At 50.6% G+C, this 15,607-nt stretch overlaps 1 protein-coding gene and 1 long non-coding RNA gene across 2 annotated transcripts; both read left to right on the plus strand.

Moving 5' to 3' along the window:
• Positions 1-722: 722 nt before the first annotated feature.
• NKX1-1 (NK1 homeobox 1) lies at positions 723-6,365 on the plus strand. Its single transcript, XM_015285993.3, has 3 exons — positions 723-1,197; positions 4,782-4,978; positions 5,018-6,365. Exons 1-3 carry the CDS (start codon positions 723-725, stop codon positions 5,573-5,575), a joined length of 1,230 nt encoding a protein of 409 aa, XP_015141479.1. The 3' UTR covers positions 5,576-6,365.
• Positions 6,366-9,735: 3,370 nt separating this feature from the next.
• On the plus strand, positions 9,736-15,073 carry LOC107053317. The gene is made up of 4 exons (XR_005859939.1): positions 9,736-9,814; positions 11,782-11,997; positions 14,166-14,323; positions 14,837-15,073. It is a non-coding gene; the product is annotated as an uncharacterized LOC107053317 (long non-coding RNA).
• Positions 15,074-15,607: the final 534 nt, after the last annotated feature.

Below are 15,607 nucleotides of genomic sequence, written 5' to 3' on the forward strand. Positions count from 1 at the left end.
CAAATAATCCCCTTCTGATCGTCTCGCTCCGCTATTAGGGGTGGAAGACCCCGAAGTTCTCATTTTGCGTGTATCATATCTCCTTCATATTGATCCCGCAATTATTTAAAAGAAAGCGTCATCTCCTCCCACTTCTCCAAATAAGGCTATTTAGATGCTTTCCAGATGAGTGGAGGTGTGCTGAAACAGAGCTGACAGCCAAGTATATCACAGCCAACACCATCCTTCATTCGCTCTCCCTCGCTTCCCCCCCCCCCTCCTCCCCCCCGCCCGGCACACACTTTCACTGCGTTTCTCCTCCAGTGATGAAGATTACAGACTATTATGGGCAAGGGATTAATTTGTAGCCAATTACAATCCAGTGCTAAATATGAATGCATAAATAAGATACAGCCTTGCCTCCGTGTGTGTGTGAGCTAGAGGGGTGGGGGGGAGGAGGGAGAGCACGGGCAGGCCGGTGAGGATGATGAGAAGGAAGAAGGAGCAGCAGAGCGGAGGCTCCGAGCCGAGCATCGCCCCGTGACTCCGTGCCTCCCCTGGAGGCTGCCGGCCGGCCGGAGCTGCAGGCAGAGGCTGCCCTACGCGCAGAGCCCACGGAGCGGGGGCCGGGGAGGAGTTTGCAGCTCAACTTCGCCTGAGGAGGGGGGGAGAAGAAAAAGGGGGGGGGGGTGGGGGGGTGGGGGGGGAAGAAGTTGCAACGGAGAGGGGCTCTGCGAAGAGTCATGAATGTGAGCAGAGACAAGGTCGGTGACATCTCCATCCCGGCAGCGGCAGCCGCGGCCGTGACAGCCCCCGCAGCCGCGGCGGGCATCGGCGGGGAGTCCTGCGGCGTGCGCGGGGAAGGCATGGACAGCCATGGGGAGCAGCGGCTGTCGGCCGGCGGAGAGCTGCCGCTCTACTCCTGCCCTGGGAATAGGGACAGACAAGGGGACAGCCAGAGCAACACTCCCGGACAAGAGGGGGCAGTGGCCGCGCTGCCCATAGTGCACAGAACCACCTCCTTCTCCGTGCTCGACATACTGGACCCTAACAAATTCAACAGCAAAAGGAGGCAGTGCGCGGTCTTGTACAAATCGGTGGCGACCGAGTTCACGCTGGGGGCGGAGGATAAGCCCGAGGACTCAGGGACGGAGCTGGCCGAGCCAAAGGCTCTCGCCGAAGATTTCGACACGTGCAAGAAGTCCGCAGAGCTGATCAGTAAGTAGGTGTGGGGGCTCCCCGGGACGGGGGCTGCGCCCGGACGCCCGGGAAAGGGGCTCCTCGCATGCTTTTACGGATCGCCCTCGGGAAGCGGCGAGCCGGGGGCACTCGGCTCCCGAGGCTGTGCGAACGCTGCCTGCCGCGCTGCAGGGAGGTGCAACTGCGTTTTAGGCCGGGGGACGGCGAGGCGGGGGCCGGGCGCTGCGCTCTGCTACGGGCAGAGCTTCCCGTGCGCGGCCCCGCTGCCTGCGTTCCCCATCGCTGAGCTCGTCGTGCGGGGCCCGACGGCGGCACCCGGCCCGCTTAGCCCGGAGCAGCGGCGGGGCACCCCGGCGGGGCAGGGCGCGCTGCACGGGGCCGCTGCCGGCACCGGGGAAGAGGCCGCGTCGCCGCCCGGGCCGACCCGCGAACGGCTCCCGGTGCTGAGGAGGACTCCAAGGGTCGGAGCTGCCGGAGGGCCCCGGGGCGGCGGTCCGCTCCCTCCCACCCGCCCGGGGCTCCCGAAGCATTTCTGACTTTTATGTATGTTCTCCCCAGGCTCGGAACCCGCTCTCCCCTTCCCCCCCTCGCGTTGCTCTGGGCGACAGATTCAATTTTCTCTCTCCCCTTGGCTTTTTTTAGGACAAATCAGACTAATTGTGACAAAATGCTGGTTATCTCTGGAAAAACAATTAAATTCCTTCGATTACATTTAAGGTAAAATGTGCTTAGCAGCGTAAAGAGGCTGGATAATGGGGGAAATCGCCCCAGAGTGGCATGTAGGACTGCCTGGATCGATATCCTATTATCGAATTGTGCATATCTCTTTCAAGCACCTTGCAAACTCTTTCCTAACATCTAAATTATAGGGTCAAAATTCGGATAATTACTCGATTAAAACCTATTACACTTATTAGGGCTCGCTATTGATCGGGAATTGCATTCGACCCAAGCTCGAGATTGCTTTTTTTTTCTCTTTCTTTCTTTCTGGGTCCAAATATCCCGAGTTTGTCACCTCTAAACCCCCCGGCTCCGGGCACAGCGGAGCGCTCCGGGCAGTGGCAGCTCCGGGAGCGGTGCGGGGAGCGATTCGCGTCCCGAGCGCGGAGCGGTGCCGGGGAGAAACTTCTCGGGAAGGGGGAAAATGATTTCCGTGTCTGGGCCGGGAGAGGGGACTCCGAGCTCTCCCATCCCGCCACGATGCGGCTCTTTCCGTTCAATTAGGCAGAGAAAGCGCTCCGGAATCTCTTCCAGCTCCGGTCTTTCAGAGCGGGAGTGTTTCTAAACCCTAAAGCAAAAGCGGGAGCGGAGCGTTGATGGAATTCCAAAGAGATTTTTCTGTACCCGAGGTAATTCTTCGTCTAAGCTCGTCCGACTTTTGTCATAGCAAATAGATCCGCGCGACCCGAAAGACGGACGAGGTGAGCCTATCGCTAATCTCGCACTTTTATCTCCAGACAAGGAGAGAAACGCAACGCCATCACTTCTCTAACAGCAAACGCATCGGGGGCGGCACGGAGCGGAGATCCGCGGCCGCTGCGCGCGTTCGGCCCTCACGCGTTAACGTTGTCGCAACCGGAGCCGGGGACCGCTTCAAATCGCCCAACTTAATTCCCCTCTTCCCCCCCACCCGCCTCCCCCCGCCGTAATTAACGGCGGTGCTTGGATTTAGGAGAGGCGTTCCGAAAAGCAGCCGTAGCGCCGACAGCGGAGGGCTGCTGGCAGAAGGAGGGCGGCCGTCACGGGGCGCTCGGAGAACTGCGCGGTCCGGGGGAAAACTCCGCGTTCGATTCACACTCGGCATCTTCCGAGCACAAAATCACGGCCGCGGCGTCCATCTCCGCCACGAAAAGCACCCGTTCTACATTTTGTTCCGCTTAAAGGAAATTGTAGTAGCTTAAATAGAGCCGCGGAAGGGATTTCTTAGTTTACCGGAAAAAAATAAACTCCCAACCGGGACCGGCAGTTCAATGGGTGTGGAAGCGCTCGGTCCGGACCCCGCCACGCACACAGATACACGCACTGCTTGTATATATTGTATATCTATCTGGCTGCGGCCAGAACGGCACAAGACGACGCGTAATAAGTTCTACAGGTGGTGGGACAGCCGTCCTCACCACGGGGTCGGATGGGGGAAAGCGATCCCAGCCGCACGTCTGTGCGGCGGCGGTCGGGAGGGTTCGCTCTTCACTCTTTGGTTTGCTGGGGAAGCTGGAAAGGATTCGGAACAAACCCGCGTTATTAAGGGATGTTTTCCGGGTAAAGAGGATCACACAAACTTCTCTGCCCCTTTTTCTCCCCGAGGCAGCCACAGCGACGTCAGCCAAAATGAGCTCCTTCGACAGACATCCTTTTAAAAACACCCTTAACGTTGCCTAATGGCTCTTGGTGAGGGTCCGGCGTTAGCGTACGGACAGAGCGGGGCATGCACTAACGGGTTCGGTTCGGGGGGCATTAAAACCGACTAAAACACGCACGGGGTGAGGGTGACAGATGAGCGATCCATTTTCTCTTGCACACCTCGGTTAACCGAATACAACGAGCCTTCGCTTCGGGATCTCCTGGAGCTGCGGCCGCGTTGTAGGGCCGAGAGAGGGAAGCGGAGGGGTGCCTGAAACCCGCAGATAAAGGGCCGCGGCTGTGGCTCTGAGCCCCCGGTGCCTCCGACAGCGCCGTGGCCCCGCGGCACACCGCGGGCAGCGCTCTCCTGCCGGCAGCCGGAGCAGCCCGACGGGCGGAGGAGGCGGCTCTCCCGAAAGCGCTCTTTCCTTCCAGGCTTCGCAATGACAGAACCATCGGCAGAAAGTCCGATAGCCTTAAATATCGGATAATTGCCCCATTCTCCAATGAAGACGGTTAATTGGAGCGTCCTATAAACCCAAATAAATGAAATGACCGTTAACTAGTTTGTACATTACACAAAATGAGTTTAATTAAGTTTGTATCTGCTCCGCTAATCAATACAAGTATTTACTCCACTTTAATACCTCCATCTCACGAACTGACAAGAGGTCAAACTAGGCGGAGAAAGGGTTAAAAATGCTGGAGCAAAAGCCGGCAGCTTCGGTGCCGACACTTCCCTAACTAAAACTGCTAAAAGCGCTGACAGCCTCTCTGCCCTCCTCCCCAGGGCTGCTCGCTCGGCCCAGGCCGTCAGCCCACCCCACAGCCCTCGCCCTGCCCGAGCGGGGCTGCGGGATCCGACCCGGCGGCTCCAGCTCCACGCCGTTGCCTCCCCGAAGGGGCCTTTCCGGCCATGTTTTGAGGATGAGGTTGGAAGCGGCCGCCGCTCGGTGCCAGAGCCTGCCCTGCCAAAAGCGTTCCCGGGCTGCACGGGCACCGTGCCGGCCCCAGAGCGCAGCCCCCGGAGCTGCCCATCAGTGGCAGCTCCGAGACCCATCCCCGCCGCTTCCGAGCCTCGCACCCTATGAGCACGGCAGCCGGCCGGCAGGGCCGCGGATATCCGCATCCCCACCTCGGGCCACGGGCTTCCCCCGTTCCCTTAACAGCAGCAGCAGCGGGGAGGCCGAAGGGCGTCGGGGCCGCGCGCGGTCGGGGCTGGGGCTGGCGGAGCTCTAACGGCGGCTGTCTGTTTTGCGCAGAGGACGGCGAGCTCTACAAGGCCGAGGAGTGCGACCTGGACTACAGCAGCCGGCCGAGCCGCAGCCCCGACAGCGAGCTGCAGGACGACGAGGAGCTGTGCAGCGAGGAGAGCAGCAGCAGCGGCAGCACCGGCAGCGGCTCGGCGGCTCCCGGCGAGGCCGAGGCGGGCCCGCAGCACTCCGAGGCTCCCGAGGCGGCCGTCGGCCCTCCGCCGCCCCCGCCGCCGCCGCCCCAGCAGCCGCCGCCGCCCCAGCAGCCCGGCGGAGGGCAGCAGCAGGCCAAGCCCAAGAGGAAGCGCACGGGCTCGGACTCCAAGTCGGGCAAACCCCGGCGGGCGCGGACAGCTTTCACCTACGAGCAGCTGGTGGCGCTGGAGAACAAGTTCAAGTCCACGCGGTACCTGTCGGTGTGCGAGCGCCTCAACCTGGCGCTCTCGCTCAGCCTCACCGAGACGCAGGTGAAGATCTGGTTCCAGAACCGCCGCACCAAGTGGAAGAAGCAGAACCCGGGCGCCGACACCAGCGCGCCCACCGGCGGCGGCGGGGCGGGCGGCGGGGCGGGCGGGGCGCTGGGCGGAGGGGCGCTGCCGGGCGGCCTCAGCCCGCTCAGCCACTCGCCGCCCATGGGCAACCCGCTGTCCATGCACGGGCCCGGCAGCTACGCGGGTCACCCGGCCGGGGGGTTGGTGTGCGCCGCCCAGCTGCCCTTCCTGCCCAGCCCAGCCGTCCTCTCGCCCTTCGTGCTGGGCTCGCAGACTTACGGCGCTCCGGCTTTCTACACCCCTCACCTATAAGCGCGCGCCTCCTCTTTCCCTCAGCCCGCGCTGCCCTCGGCGCTGAGGGGCCGCCACGGCCCGAGGGACCCTCAGCGGAGGGGCGCGGTGGCGGGCTGGGCTCTTACCTCAGCGCACGGAGCATTGCGGACCGGACCGGACCGGACCGGACCGGACCGGACCGGCGCAGCGCCGCGCGCGACGGCCGAAGCCCCCTCGCCTGCAGGGCTTTGGGTTTCTTTCGTTTTTACGTTCTGCGTTTCTGTATATTTCTGGTCGTTACGGGAAAAAAAGAAAGAAAAAAAAAAAGAGAGAAAAAAAAAGAAAAAAAAAGTTTTAACTTTATAATTAATGTATAAGGGATGGGAATGACGGCGGGAAGATGATACAGAGAGCACTTTGTTTGCCGAACGCTTTAACTCAATCAATAAACGTGAAGGAACCCGTGGTGCCGGCTGCTGCTTCCGGGCGGGGCTGCAGGAAAACGCCCACAAAAGGCAAAGGGAGACGATGCGGGGCTTTGGTTTCTCGTTGCGTTTGCGTTGGGAACAGCGCCGCGTGTTCCCCATCCCCAAAGTTCGTTTGTCCTCTTAAGGCAGCCGGCGGTGCCCTCCCGTGTTCCCGTGGCCGTCTTTACCCGCCGACCTCCGCCCTACAACGTTAGGGCCGCCCTCCCCCCCCCTCCCCACTCTTTTTTTATGTTATCCCCTCTGTCCCCAGACGGAGAGTCCGATATTTTGGCTTCATGTAAATGGAACACATCGGTTCTTTCGCTCATATCCCGCCCTTTAACAAATAAAGCAAGCTTCCCATCGCGCCTCCGCTGATGGTTTTGAAAATAGCGTCGATTTTATTACCCTTATTTTAGTTTCTCTTAATTGCAAAGCCGGACCTCTTCGCCCACCCCGAACGGGCCCTCATTCCCCACGCGATCCCAAAGTTGGTACGGAAGGGAACTCCCTATTCCCCCTGTTGCGTCTGGGTTTTGTTTGTTTTATTTTCCCAGCTCAGAAACAGCTGTTCTCCGAAGGTAACTCTACGAATCCAGCTTTTTCTCCAGTGATTTTAGGGAGCTCTCACAGCGCTGGCAGCCGCGCTGCCTTCCGCGCTTCGTGCGCCCCGTCCCCACGCGGGGCGCTCCGCTGCACGCAGAGACACGGAGGGAACGGCAGGGCGGACACGCGGCGCGCCCGGCAGGGGGCGCTATAATGCGGGAGGGCGCGACCTCAGCGCCGGAGGGGGTTCGGCGCCTCCGCTCTGTTCCAAGAGTTCACCTTCCGACCTTCGGAACCGTGCAAGCTCGGTTGCATTTGGTGATAAGCGTTGTGATAAAAGGTGTTCCGAAGTACGTTTTGAGAGAGAACGCTACAAGTGGTGGTGCTTGGAGCACCGCTCTCTACTGACAGGGGAAAAACAGACGAGCTGAGGAGGGGATGCTTAGGAAACTTTCTTGCCTTGCCAAACCAGCCTGTTGCTGACCAGGTGTGAGCAAATACTACCAGTGCCTGTGCTTGTAGCTCAGATGGGGCATGAGCCGGCTTCGTTAAGAGAAATAGCAAACACACAGGGAACTCCAAGCAGTTCCCCCAGCTGAAAAGCATTCCAGTGCTCAAAGGGAGATGCTTGGAGCTCTGGAGCAGATGATTTTCCTGCTCTGAGTCAGTTAGCCTCCTGCCAGCAAAACCTGTCTGTGTGAGCGTTATTACTCACAGCTGCTGGAGAAAGGAGTCAGCCTGAGATTCGCAGTCATTAAATCCATCTTAACAAGGCTTCTCACATTGTAAGGCAATGCTGAAAACAGACTCTGAGGGGTATTTCTTAGCATTGGTTAGGAAGTTATTGACAATTCTTGCTTGAATGTCTCATCCAGTTGATGTTCTGCACATAGAAGTCAATACAAAAACCAAAGAGCCCTGGCTGTAGCAGAGCTCTCCCAGCACACAGACTGTGTGCCGTGTAGTCAGTCTGAAGTCACAGCCCACATGCAGAGGCCTTTCAGAGTATGAGCAGGAGCAGCACCAGAGATCAAGTTCTCACGTGGTGCTCCCTGGACCACTGCCCTGTAACCAGGCTGTGTGCCTGCCAGGGAGAAGCGTGGTGGTATCAGCATGGGGCTTTGGTTCAGAAACATCCTCTGTGTGAACGTTCAGCAACTGGTGCCAGATGCTCCTATCTGTTTGAATGTCCTAACTCCACTGCCCAGGTCCCTGCCCCTGCATGTTTTTAAACAGATTCTCACAAAATTCAATGTTAAGACTAGATATTAGGAAGAAATTCTTTACTGTGAGGGTGGTGAGACACTGGAACAGGTTGCCCGGAGAGGCTGTGGATGCTTCCACCCTGGAGGCGTTCAGTGCCAGGCTGGATGGGGCTGTGAGCAACCTGGTCTAGAGGGAGGTGTCCCTGCCTATAGCAGGGGATTGGAACTGGATGATCTTAGAGGTCCTTTCCAACCCAAACCATTCTATGATTCTGTGTTTCTGTGTTAAATCCAAGCTTGCAAGTGTGCACCCGTGAGACGTGATTCAGACACTAATTGCATCTTACCACTGCTCACCGTGTTTGCGACAGAATTAGGCAGAAAGAGAAGGATACTGCATCTATTTTGCCTTGTTCTGAGTATTCCTGCTTATACCGAACAATAAATGTCAGGAGTTTACGTTCATAGAATAAATTACATTAAATATCTCAGGAACAAATAAGAGAAAAAGCATACAAGTACAGATGGATTTGCTCCAAGTAACTGGGAGAGAACTCAAACTATTTGGAAATATTTTGGCAACTATTTTTAGTTGCCAAATTTTAATATATTTGGCAAATATTGGCAAACATTCTTATCCATTAATTCATGTATTACGTATGTAAAATAGTTCTGCTCTAATGTAGACATATTTAACTTAAATTCTCATTTAAGCTCTACAATGTCTGGACAGTTCTTGAGGTTGTGACTCAAAGGGTAAGAAAAAAGCACGGCTATTCTAGAGCCTTTCTTAAGAGTAGATACAACATTTCAAGTTACATTGGAAGATCTGCCAGACTCTGGGATTTATACCAAGGCACAGATCAGAGTGGACGCTGAAGATGAAGGAAACAGGCAAGGAAACAAATGGGATCCTAACAAGTTTTTCTCACAAGGTGGGTTTACATAAACTATTTTCTTCTCTATCTGATGCACTTCTGTAAGCTTTTTGTTTGTTTGTTTCCTTCTGACCATCCTGTTCTGCACCACACGGTCACACTGCCTACACATCTCGGGGGACGGAATGATGGCTGTCACAATGAAAATAACCCTGGCAGGAAGAGCTCTTTCTCCATGTCTGACACTGTCTGACAGGGATGTGGATTCATCGTACAGAAAAAGCCTCAAAGCAATGTTTGAGGTTAGCAGAGCATTACAAATCTAGAGCTGATAAGACTATAGTGCCTGTTCAGGACAAATCCTCTGGGTGCACTCTGTACCTATAGGAAAACACCAAGGACACAGACCAACTCATGTCCAGGACCCAGAAGTCTGGGCATGCAGGTTCAGGCAATGTGACAAACAACTGCCAAGTCCAATCTATGATTTACTAATTTGAACTTGGTGTATGACAGATCTTTGGCTAGTTGAAACCAACACCCCACCCAAAGTGTTAGACTTCGTTTAAAAAATACCACTATCTTCTATATTTTCTTCTCTGCACTGTCACAAATCAGTGACATTTTACAGAAGCAGTCAATGAGAGCTGACACTGCCACAAAGAACTGCGAGTTTCAGAAATATGTACGAGATGGTGATTGACACAGCAAAGATTCACCCCTTATATAAACTACTGCTTTTCCAGTACAAAAAAAAAAAGAAATCTAGCCTTACTACAAGTATTTCAATTAATGCCCAATTCCTGTTTGTTTTACAGCCACAGACTCTTTACGAGAGTGGATAGTGGTAGAACAAGGGGGAATGGTCTTAAACTGAGACTTAGATTAGATGTTAGGAGGAAGTTTTTTCACACAGAGGGTGGTGACGCACTGGAACAGGTTGCCCAAGGAGGCTGTGGATGCCCCATCCCTGCAGGCATTCAAGGCCAGGCTGGATGTGGCTCTGGGCAGCCTGGTCTGGTGGTTGGTGACCCTGCACATAGCAGGGGGGTTGAAACTGGACGGTTATTGTGGTCCTTTTCAACCCAGGCCATTCTATGATTCTATGACGCACAGTGGAAGAACCTGCCCTGCACCGCTGAGCCCAGAGGGACTCTTCCCCATCCTTCCACCTTACCATAGGTAGGACAAGCTTTATTTCTTGTGAGTTGATCCCTGGAGACTGCATAGGGGAAGAAAAGCACAGGAATGGAGCATTTTGGTGGGCTGCTGGTATGGCTTTGCAACTGCTTTTGTTGACGTACAGTTGGTAATAGCAAACTACCCTAGCTATGACCTATTGAAGATTCGGTAACGTTTTAAGAATGCTGTTTGGGACTTAAAGGACAAGCAATGCACCTTGTAGTTAAGCGTTTGGATGAAATACTGTGTTTGCTTTGAGAGTACCTGATCACACTTCCACTTGCTCCTTCTTCAGGATTCAGGAGAATAAAGGCTCATGCCCACTTGGAAGCAACATTGAATTCCAGGGCTCAGAACTATGTGTGGCAAACTCTCCTCCTGGTGCTGTTAGCATTCAAGTGACAAAAATACTATTACAGAAAATCAAAGATATCCAAAAGCAATTTCCAAACAAGCAGAATTGTGTATTATGTTTCGATATATCTTTTATAGTGTGCGTGAATAAGAGTGGATCCATAATGGCATTATAAATATAGCAAATTAATGGTGGATGCAATGCCAACACCTTGTCATTATGCAGATTGCAGCGTCGGCAGAAACGGTTATCCAACAATCCCTTGCAAAGAAACCAGATGCCTAATGCTGTTTCATTACATCTAAACTAATTAGTACCATATTTAAACAATTTTAACAATCTTTTTCCTTAACCCTTTGACAAAAGCGATTCCTGATGCTAATGTAAAAATGTAATGAGCACTTCATGTAGCTGGGGTTTTGCTCAGGGCACTAACAGGCAGATAAGCAAAGGCACGTCTACTGCTCTTGGAAGGAACAAGGCTGAGCTTAAAAAAAAAAAAGAAGTAACTTTCACATATTAGTGCTGGTATGGTAGGTCTGCTAGCTCAGGGAGGAATTTGTGCTGCAGCAAATTAGGACTAGGCATTGAAGTACCATCATCAGCAACAGCTGAGCTTCTAGGAAAGGTTCAACAAGATTACAATTTAATTCTCCACTTGATCTGTTTTGAAGGAGAGGAAGAAGAGAGAAAGCATCAACTCAGAAACCTGAGTAATTACTAATTTAACTCCTTTTCCTTCAGCACCTGAAGCTAGAACAGCAATAACCTCGTCCCACAGGTCACAATTTGCCCACTTGCTAGACAGACCCATCCACATGTATTTTCTAGGGGATGTGCTTGGGGATCTCTAGCATCAGTTTCAGCTGAAGGAGTCATCAGTGTTGCTGGATGGAGGGGGCCCAGGCTGTTCCTGATCTAGGCTGGTGCTCAAAGCACTTAGATTATGGTGCTTTCCACATTCTTAAGTGCTCCAACATCTATAGAGGATTTTGTAATAGAAAGGACAACAGCCACTTTCATTTAAGGATGCTCCTAGTGCTCTGAATGTAAAAATAGACTCTATTTTCTCCATTTAGCCATCTTTCTCTGTAGTTCTCATCCCACACCCTGCCAGGTGTTAATTTGCAGCACTGATATGGCACAGCTGCATGACCTTGGGTGTGACTGCCATGAAATCAGCTGAACTGGGAGAGATGTAAGGAAGAACTAGAGTAACTAGAGTAATTCTATCAAGTAGATAGAGTATAGATAACTTTATCTAGTAGATAACAAGTAGAGTAACTAGTTCTCTAATAACTAGAGAACTAGTAAGCCTAGAGAGGTGGTGGGAGCACCACTATTGGAGATATTCAAGGTTAGGCTGGACCAGGCTCTGATAGGAGGAAGTTTTTCACACAGAGGGTGGTGACACACTGGAACAGGTTGCCCAAGGAGGCTGTGGATGCCCCATCCCTGGAGGCATTCAAGGACAGGCTGGATGTGGCTCTGGGCAGCCTGGTTGGGTGCTTGGTGACCCTGCATATAGCAGGGGGTTGAAACTGGATGAGCGTTGTGGTCCTTTTCAATCCAGGACATTCTATGATTCTACGATTAACCTGATTTGCCGTAGGTGTCTCTGTTCACTGCGGAGGAGTTGCACTAGATCACCTTTAAAGGTCCCTTTCAACTCAGAAGATTCTATGAAGCCTCTGTCCTTCAGTTGTTTGTGGAGGATCTATGCTTCAGTAAAGTCCCTTTGCTGAGCTGTGCTTGGTTTTGTACCTTACCTTCTGCTTGCCTTGCTGACTTGACTCCAGACCTGCCTGTTATCTTGGTGAACTGTCAGGTAAGTGTCAGGTGTTGACTGGTTCTGGTTACTGTCAGAAAGGCCCCTGCTCATTCCTGCCTTGGTGCCTTTTGCTTCTGGTTTACCTCTCCCTGATGCTTAGAACCTTTATCCTATTTAATCTTTCTCAACTTCCAATTGACTGGATATTACTGTGCATGGTCACCTCTGAGTGTTTTCCTTGGGGCAGCACATGGTGCAGGACTCCCCTTCAGGTTTCCAAACACATTAAGTTGTTTTTTCCCAGCAGCAAGACATTGTTAATTATCTTCTTCCAATGTCTTAAGATGGATGTGGAGAAATTTCTTTCCAGCAGTTGTCAGTAATGCCCTTCTCACAAGGCCCTTAGGGCTGATCTTCCAACCAGTGACAACTATCGCTGTGAGCCAACTCTTGCCTGAATCTGTGATGCTCAGCAGTGTTTTTCGTGGCAGGTGTGCAGGGGATGGGGATGAGGATCCAGCCCCAACCTGGGAACTGTAGTTAGTCTAGAAGGCTCTCTGTTTTTTTTCCCCTTTGGCTGGTCTCCTGTGTGAGGCATATTTAGCTCCACTGTGGCTGAGTTTCAGCTCCCATAGGAGAATAAGTGATGGGAACTGTCTCCTGGATGCGTGCTCCAGCACTGTAGCTTTCAAGTGTAGGATTTCCACTGCTTCTTCAAAAACAAACATTAAGGTATGCATTTGGTTGGTGTGGAAATGCACATCAGATCAAACCTTCTTGAATGTTTGTATGTTTTCTTTTTTTCTTTTTCCTTTGTCTTGCTAGGCTTAAACAAGAGCTTTAGCCCAGATGTGAAGTCCAGTGAAGCCCACAGCAGGGTCTCAGAGTCCAACTTAAGCAGCTTTTTGGCTGTGTTTCTAGGCTTAGGCACCTAGACATCTTCTGGGACAATTTGCAGATGGTTCCTTTTTATGTTATCAGCATTCAGATTATCCTGTAATGGCATTTTCCAGCATGGTGGTATCATTTCAAAAGGCATGGCTTTCACAACTCATTTTCATCACCTAAGTAGTGCCAAAACATTCAGATGTTCTTACCTTCTCTGATATGTACCCTATGAAGACGTTTCTATCACCTCCATGATTACAACCATTAATTAATAGCACTGGATGAGCCATGAACAGCCAGGTATTTGCATGCATATGAAACAACACCAGATATACTCTGCTGTTGAACTACTCTAAAGCATTGCTGAATTAGGCTTTTGTTTGCTGGTTCCTGAGATTCAGCATTTCTTGTCTCTGGCCAGCAGCTCTCTATAATAAGGAACAACCCTACTGGCCACTTTCACAGTTGCTGTAATTGGAACATCTTTTAATTATTTTCTTTTGTTTTCCTTAATGTCATCTTCAACACACAGATGCCACCAACCTACAGATTGTTTTACATAGTATATACTGTCCATGCAGAACCAAATCCTGTGTTTTTCTTATTTAAGTAAATACATTTTTAAGAGCATTTAAGGGTTACACTTTTCTAATAGAAATTTTCAGCCAAGCCTAAAGTAAGTTTTGATAATAAAACTGCAAGTTCTCATGTAAGAGATGAGCATGGACCCATCATTCTTGGACCCGTTACATATCAGTAACTTTAGAGAGATGTGCTCTTATTTTGCTCACAAACTTCATACCAAGCCTGTGTTTGTCACTGTGCTTTCTATCAGAGGGTCAGAACCTTCATTCCTACCTTCATCAACACCAAATTTATACAGGCTATAGCTTCTTCCTTTCAAGTTTTTACTTGTCAGATACAATCATGCTCTACTAAGAGTAAACATGGAGAAGTCCTTGCTTTCTATTCTTACTTCAGCACTGAAACGTGACTCTTATATAAGAGGATGCCTTAGATATATCTGTATAGTTCACTCCAACTCAGGGCTACCATGTTCCTCTAAGAAGATGGCAAATTCAACCTGTATTACAGCTTAACAACACAGATCAAGGGCCAAATCATACAAGGTGTTTAGGTACCCTAAAAGCAGATGCAGTATCTCCACTAAGCAGGATGTTGGGGTATGTTATGGTACAGTTGCAAAGGCATTTGAGTGACAAAAAATATGCAGTAGAGCTTGTGAATGGTATATATCTGTAGAAGGAATTCTGTGTAATGAAATCGTGCTGGATCACTGGTGATAGATGTCTTTATTTTTTTTTTTCCTCCATCAGAGCCATAGATGAACCCAGAAAAAGGAGAAAGCTCTTAAATTTTGCTGAATTATGTCTGACCAGTTCTAATGAGAATGTTTACAAAGGCAAAATATTTCAAAAGCTGTTGTATGTATACTCCTAAGAGTGGAACTTGGCAAAGCCTGTGAGTAAATGAGGTAATAATTAACATGGGAGGGGAAGCATGTTTTTCTTCAAACACTATGGATGAAGGGAAGATCTTTGCTGGTAAAAGGTCAGGCTAACATAAAGGTAGAGTGAGGGAGGCAGTGCACTTAACGTGCACTTCTGAATAGCCAGTGGTCTCTTCTGCTTCAAGGCCAAAACACAAAGAGACACTTAATACCCAAGTGGGTATATAAATCCTTGTCCCTAACTGATGAGCCAAGTCCTTGCATCAAAACAGGAATAAAGAAGTTTCAGTTGATAATTCTACAACTCATACAGCTCTTAGCAAGCATTGTAAATGAGTATAATTTGCTTGGCATATTACTTTCTCACAGCTTTAAACCATTCCTTTTTCTAATCTTGGTCATGAGGGCTTTTTGTTTTACTGAAGACTCAAAATGGAATCTCTATGAGCTGAAGTACACCCACTGTTTGCCAGAAGTTTGCTTGTGCTGATACTTCATGTCAAAAGGGTGTCACCATTTCTCCCCCTTTTTTTACAGAGATCGGTAAAAACACACCTTTACAAAGGAAGACCTTCAGTCTGTGCAGGCTCAAAAGTCTCAAACAATGGAATAGTAACTACTCTGGCTCTCAAGTATTAATATCTCCAATATCAAGCACTTTCATTTGGACTGTTTTGTAATATCAGTGTCCATTGAGCTACACTGCATTCAAGTACGTGAGTTCCGTTGTTGCTTTTTGTCTTTGCTAATAAATAAAACCAGTTGATCAGTTGATTCAGCTGATCTGGTGATGAGCGTGGTCTATCCTAGTCTATGCTTTCAACTGCAGTAGCTCATAGACACAGCTTTGGTTTCCAGTGCAGTAAATAACTAAGAAATTCTTGCTTTAACAGCTGCTGGCTATTTATTATTTGTCATAGTGTAGAACTATGCATCTAAATATATGTTGGAGTGGAAAAATTCTTCCAAACTGCAAAGATCTGGAAGATTAAATTATCATTGCTTGCTTTCTTAGCAGTACTTGTGCAAGTCAACAGATACGTGGCAGAGCTGTAAATTAGCTCTTGTCCGAGGTGGTCAAAACCTACACAGAGGATTTCATTTTAAATTCTTAGGGAGTCTCTTGCTGTACAAGGAAGTATCTCAAGCAGGTGAGTAACTAAGCTGGTGCAGTAGAGAATCCATTGTAATTTGTGTTCTGTGTTTTACTGAAGACTTCTACTTCGGTTTTTGAATTCAGTTCAAACCTTCACTGATAAAGCTGTTTGAAACCCCACAAGAGCACAACCAGTCAGCGTTTATTTTCAT

Source organism: Gallus gallus, chromosome 4, assembly GCF_016699485.2.
Source record: "Gallus gallus isolate bGalGal1 chromosome 4, bGalGal1.mat.broiler.GRCg7b, whole genome shotgun sequence".
Lineage (NCBI taxonomy): Eukaryota > Metazoa > Chordata > Aves > Galliformes > Phasianidae > Gallus > Gallus gallus.

What these genes read in the sequence shown, in the direction of transcription:
- NKX1-1 (XM_015285993.3), top strand. Translation starts at nt 723, where the DNA reads ATGAATGTGAGCAGAGACAAGGTCGGTGACATCTCCATCCCGGCAGCG. An exon ending in GAAGTCCGCAGAGCTGATCA is followed by an intron (nt 1,198 to 4,781) that starts GTAAGTAGGTGT and finishes TGTTTTGCGCAG; the next exon opens with AGGACGGCGAGCTCTACAAG. An exon ending in ACTCCGAGGCTCCCGAGGCG is followed by an intron (nt 4,979 to 5,017) that starts GCCGTCGGCCCT and finishes CCGCCGCCCCAG; the next exon opens with CAGCCGCCGCCGCCCCAGCA.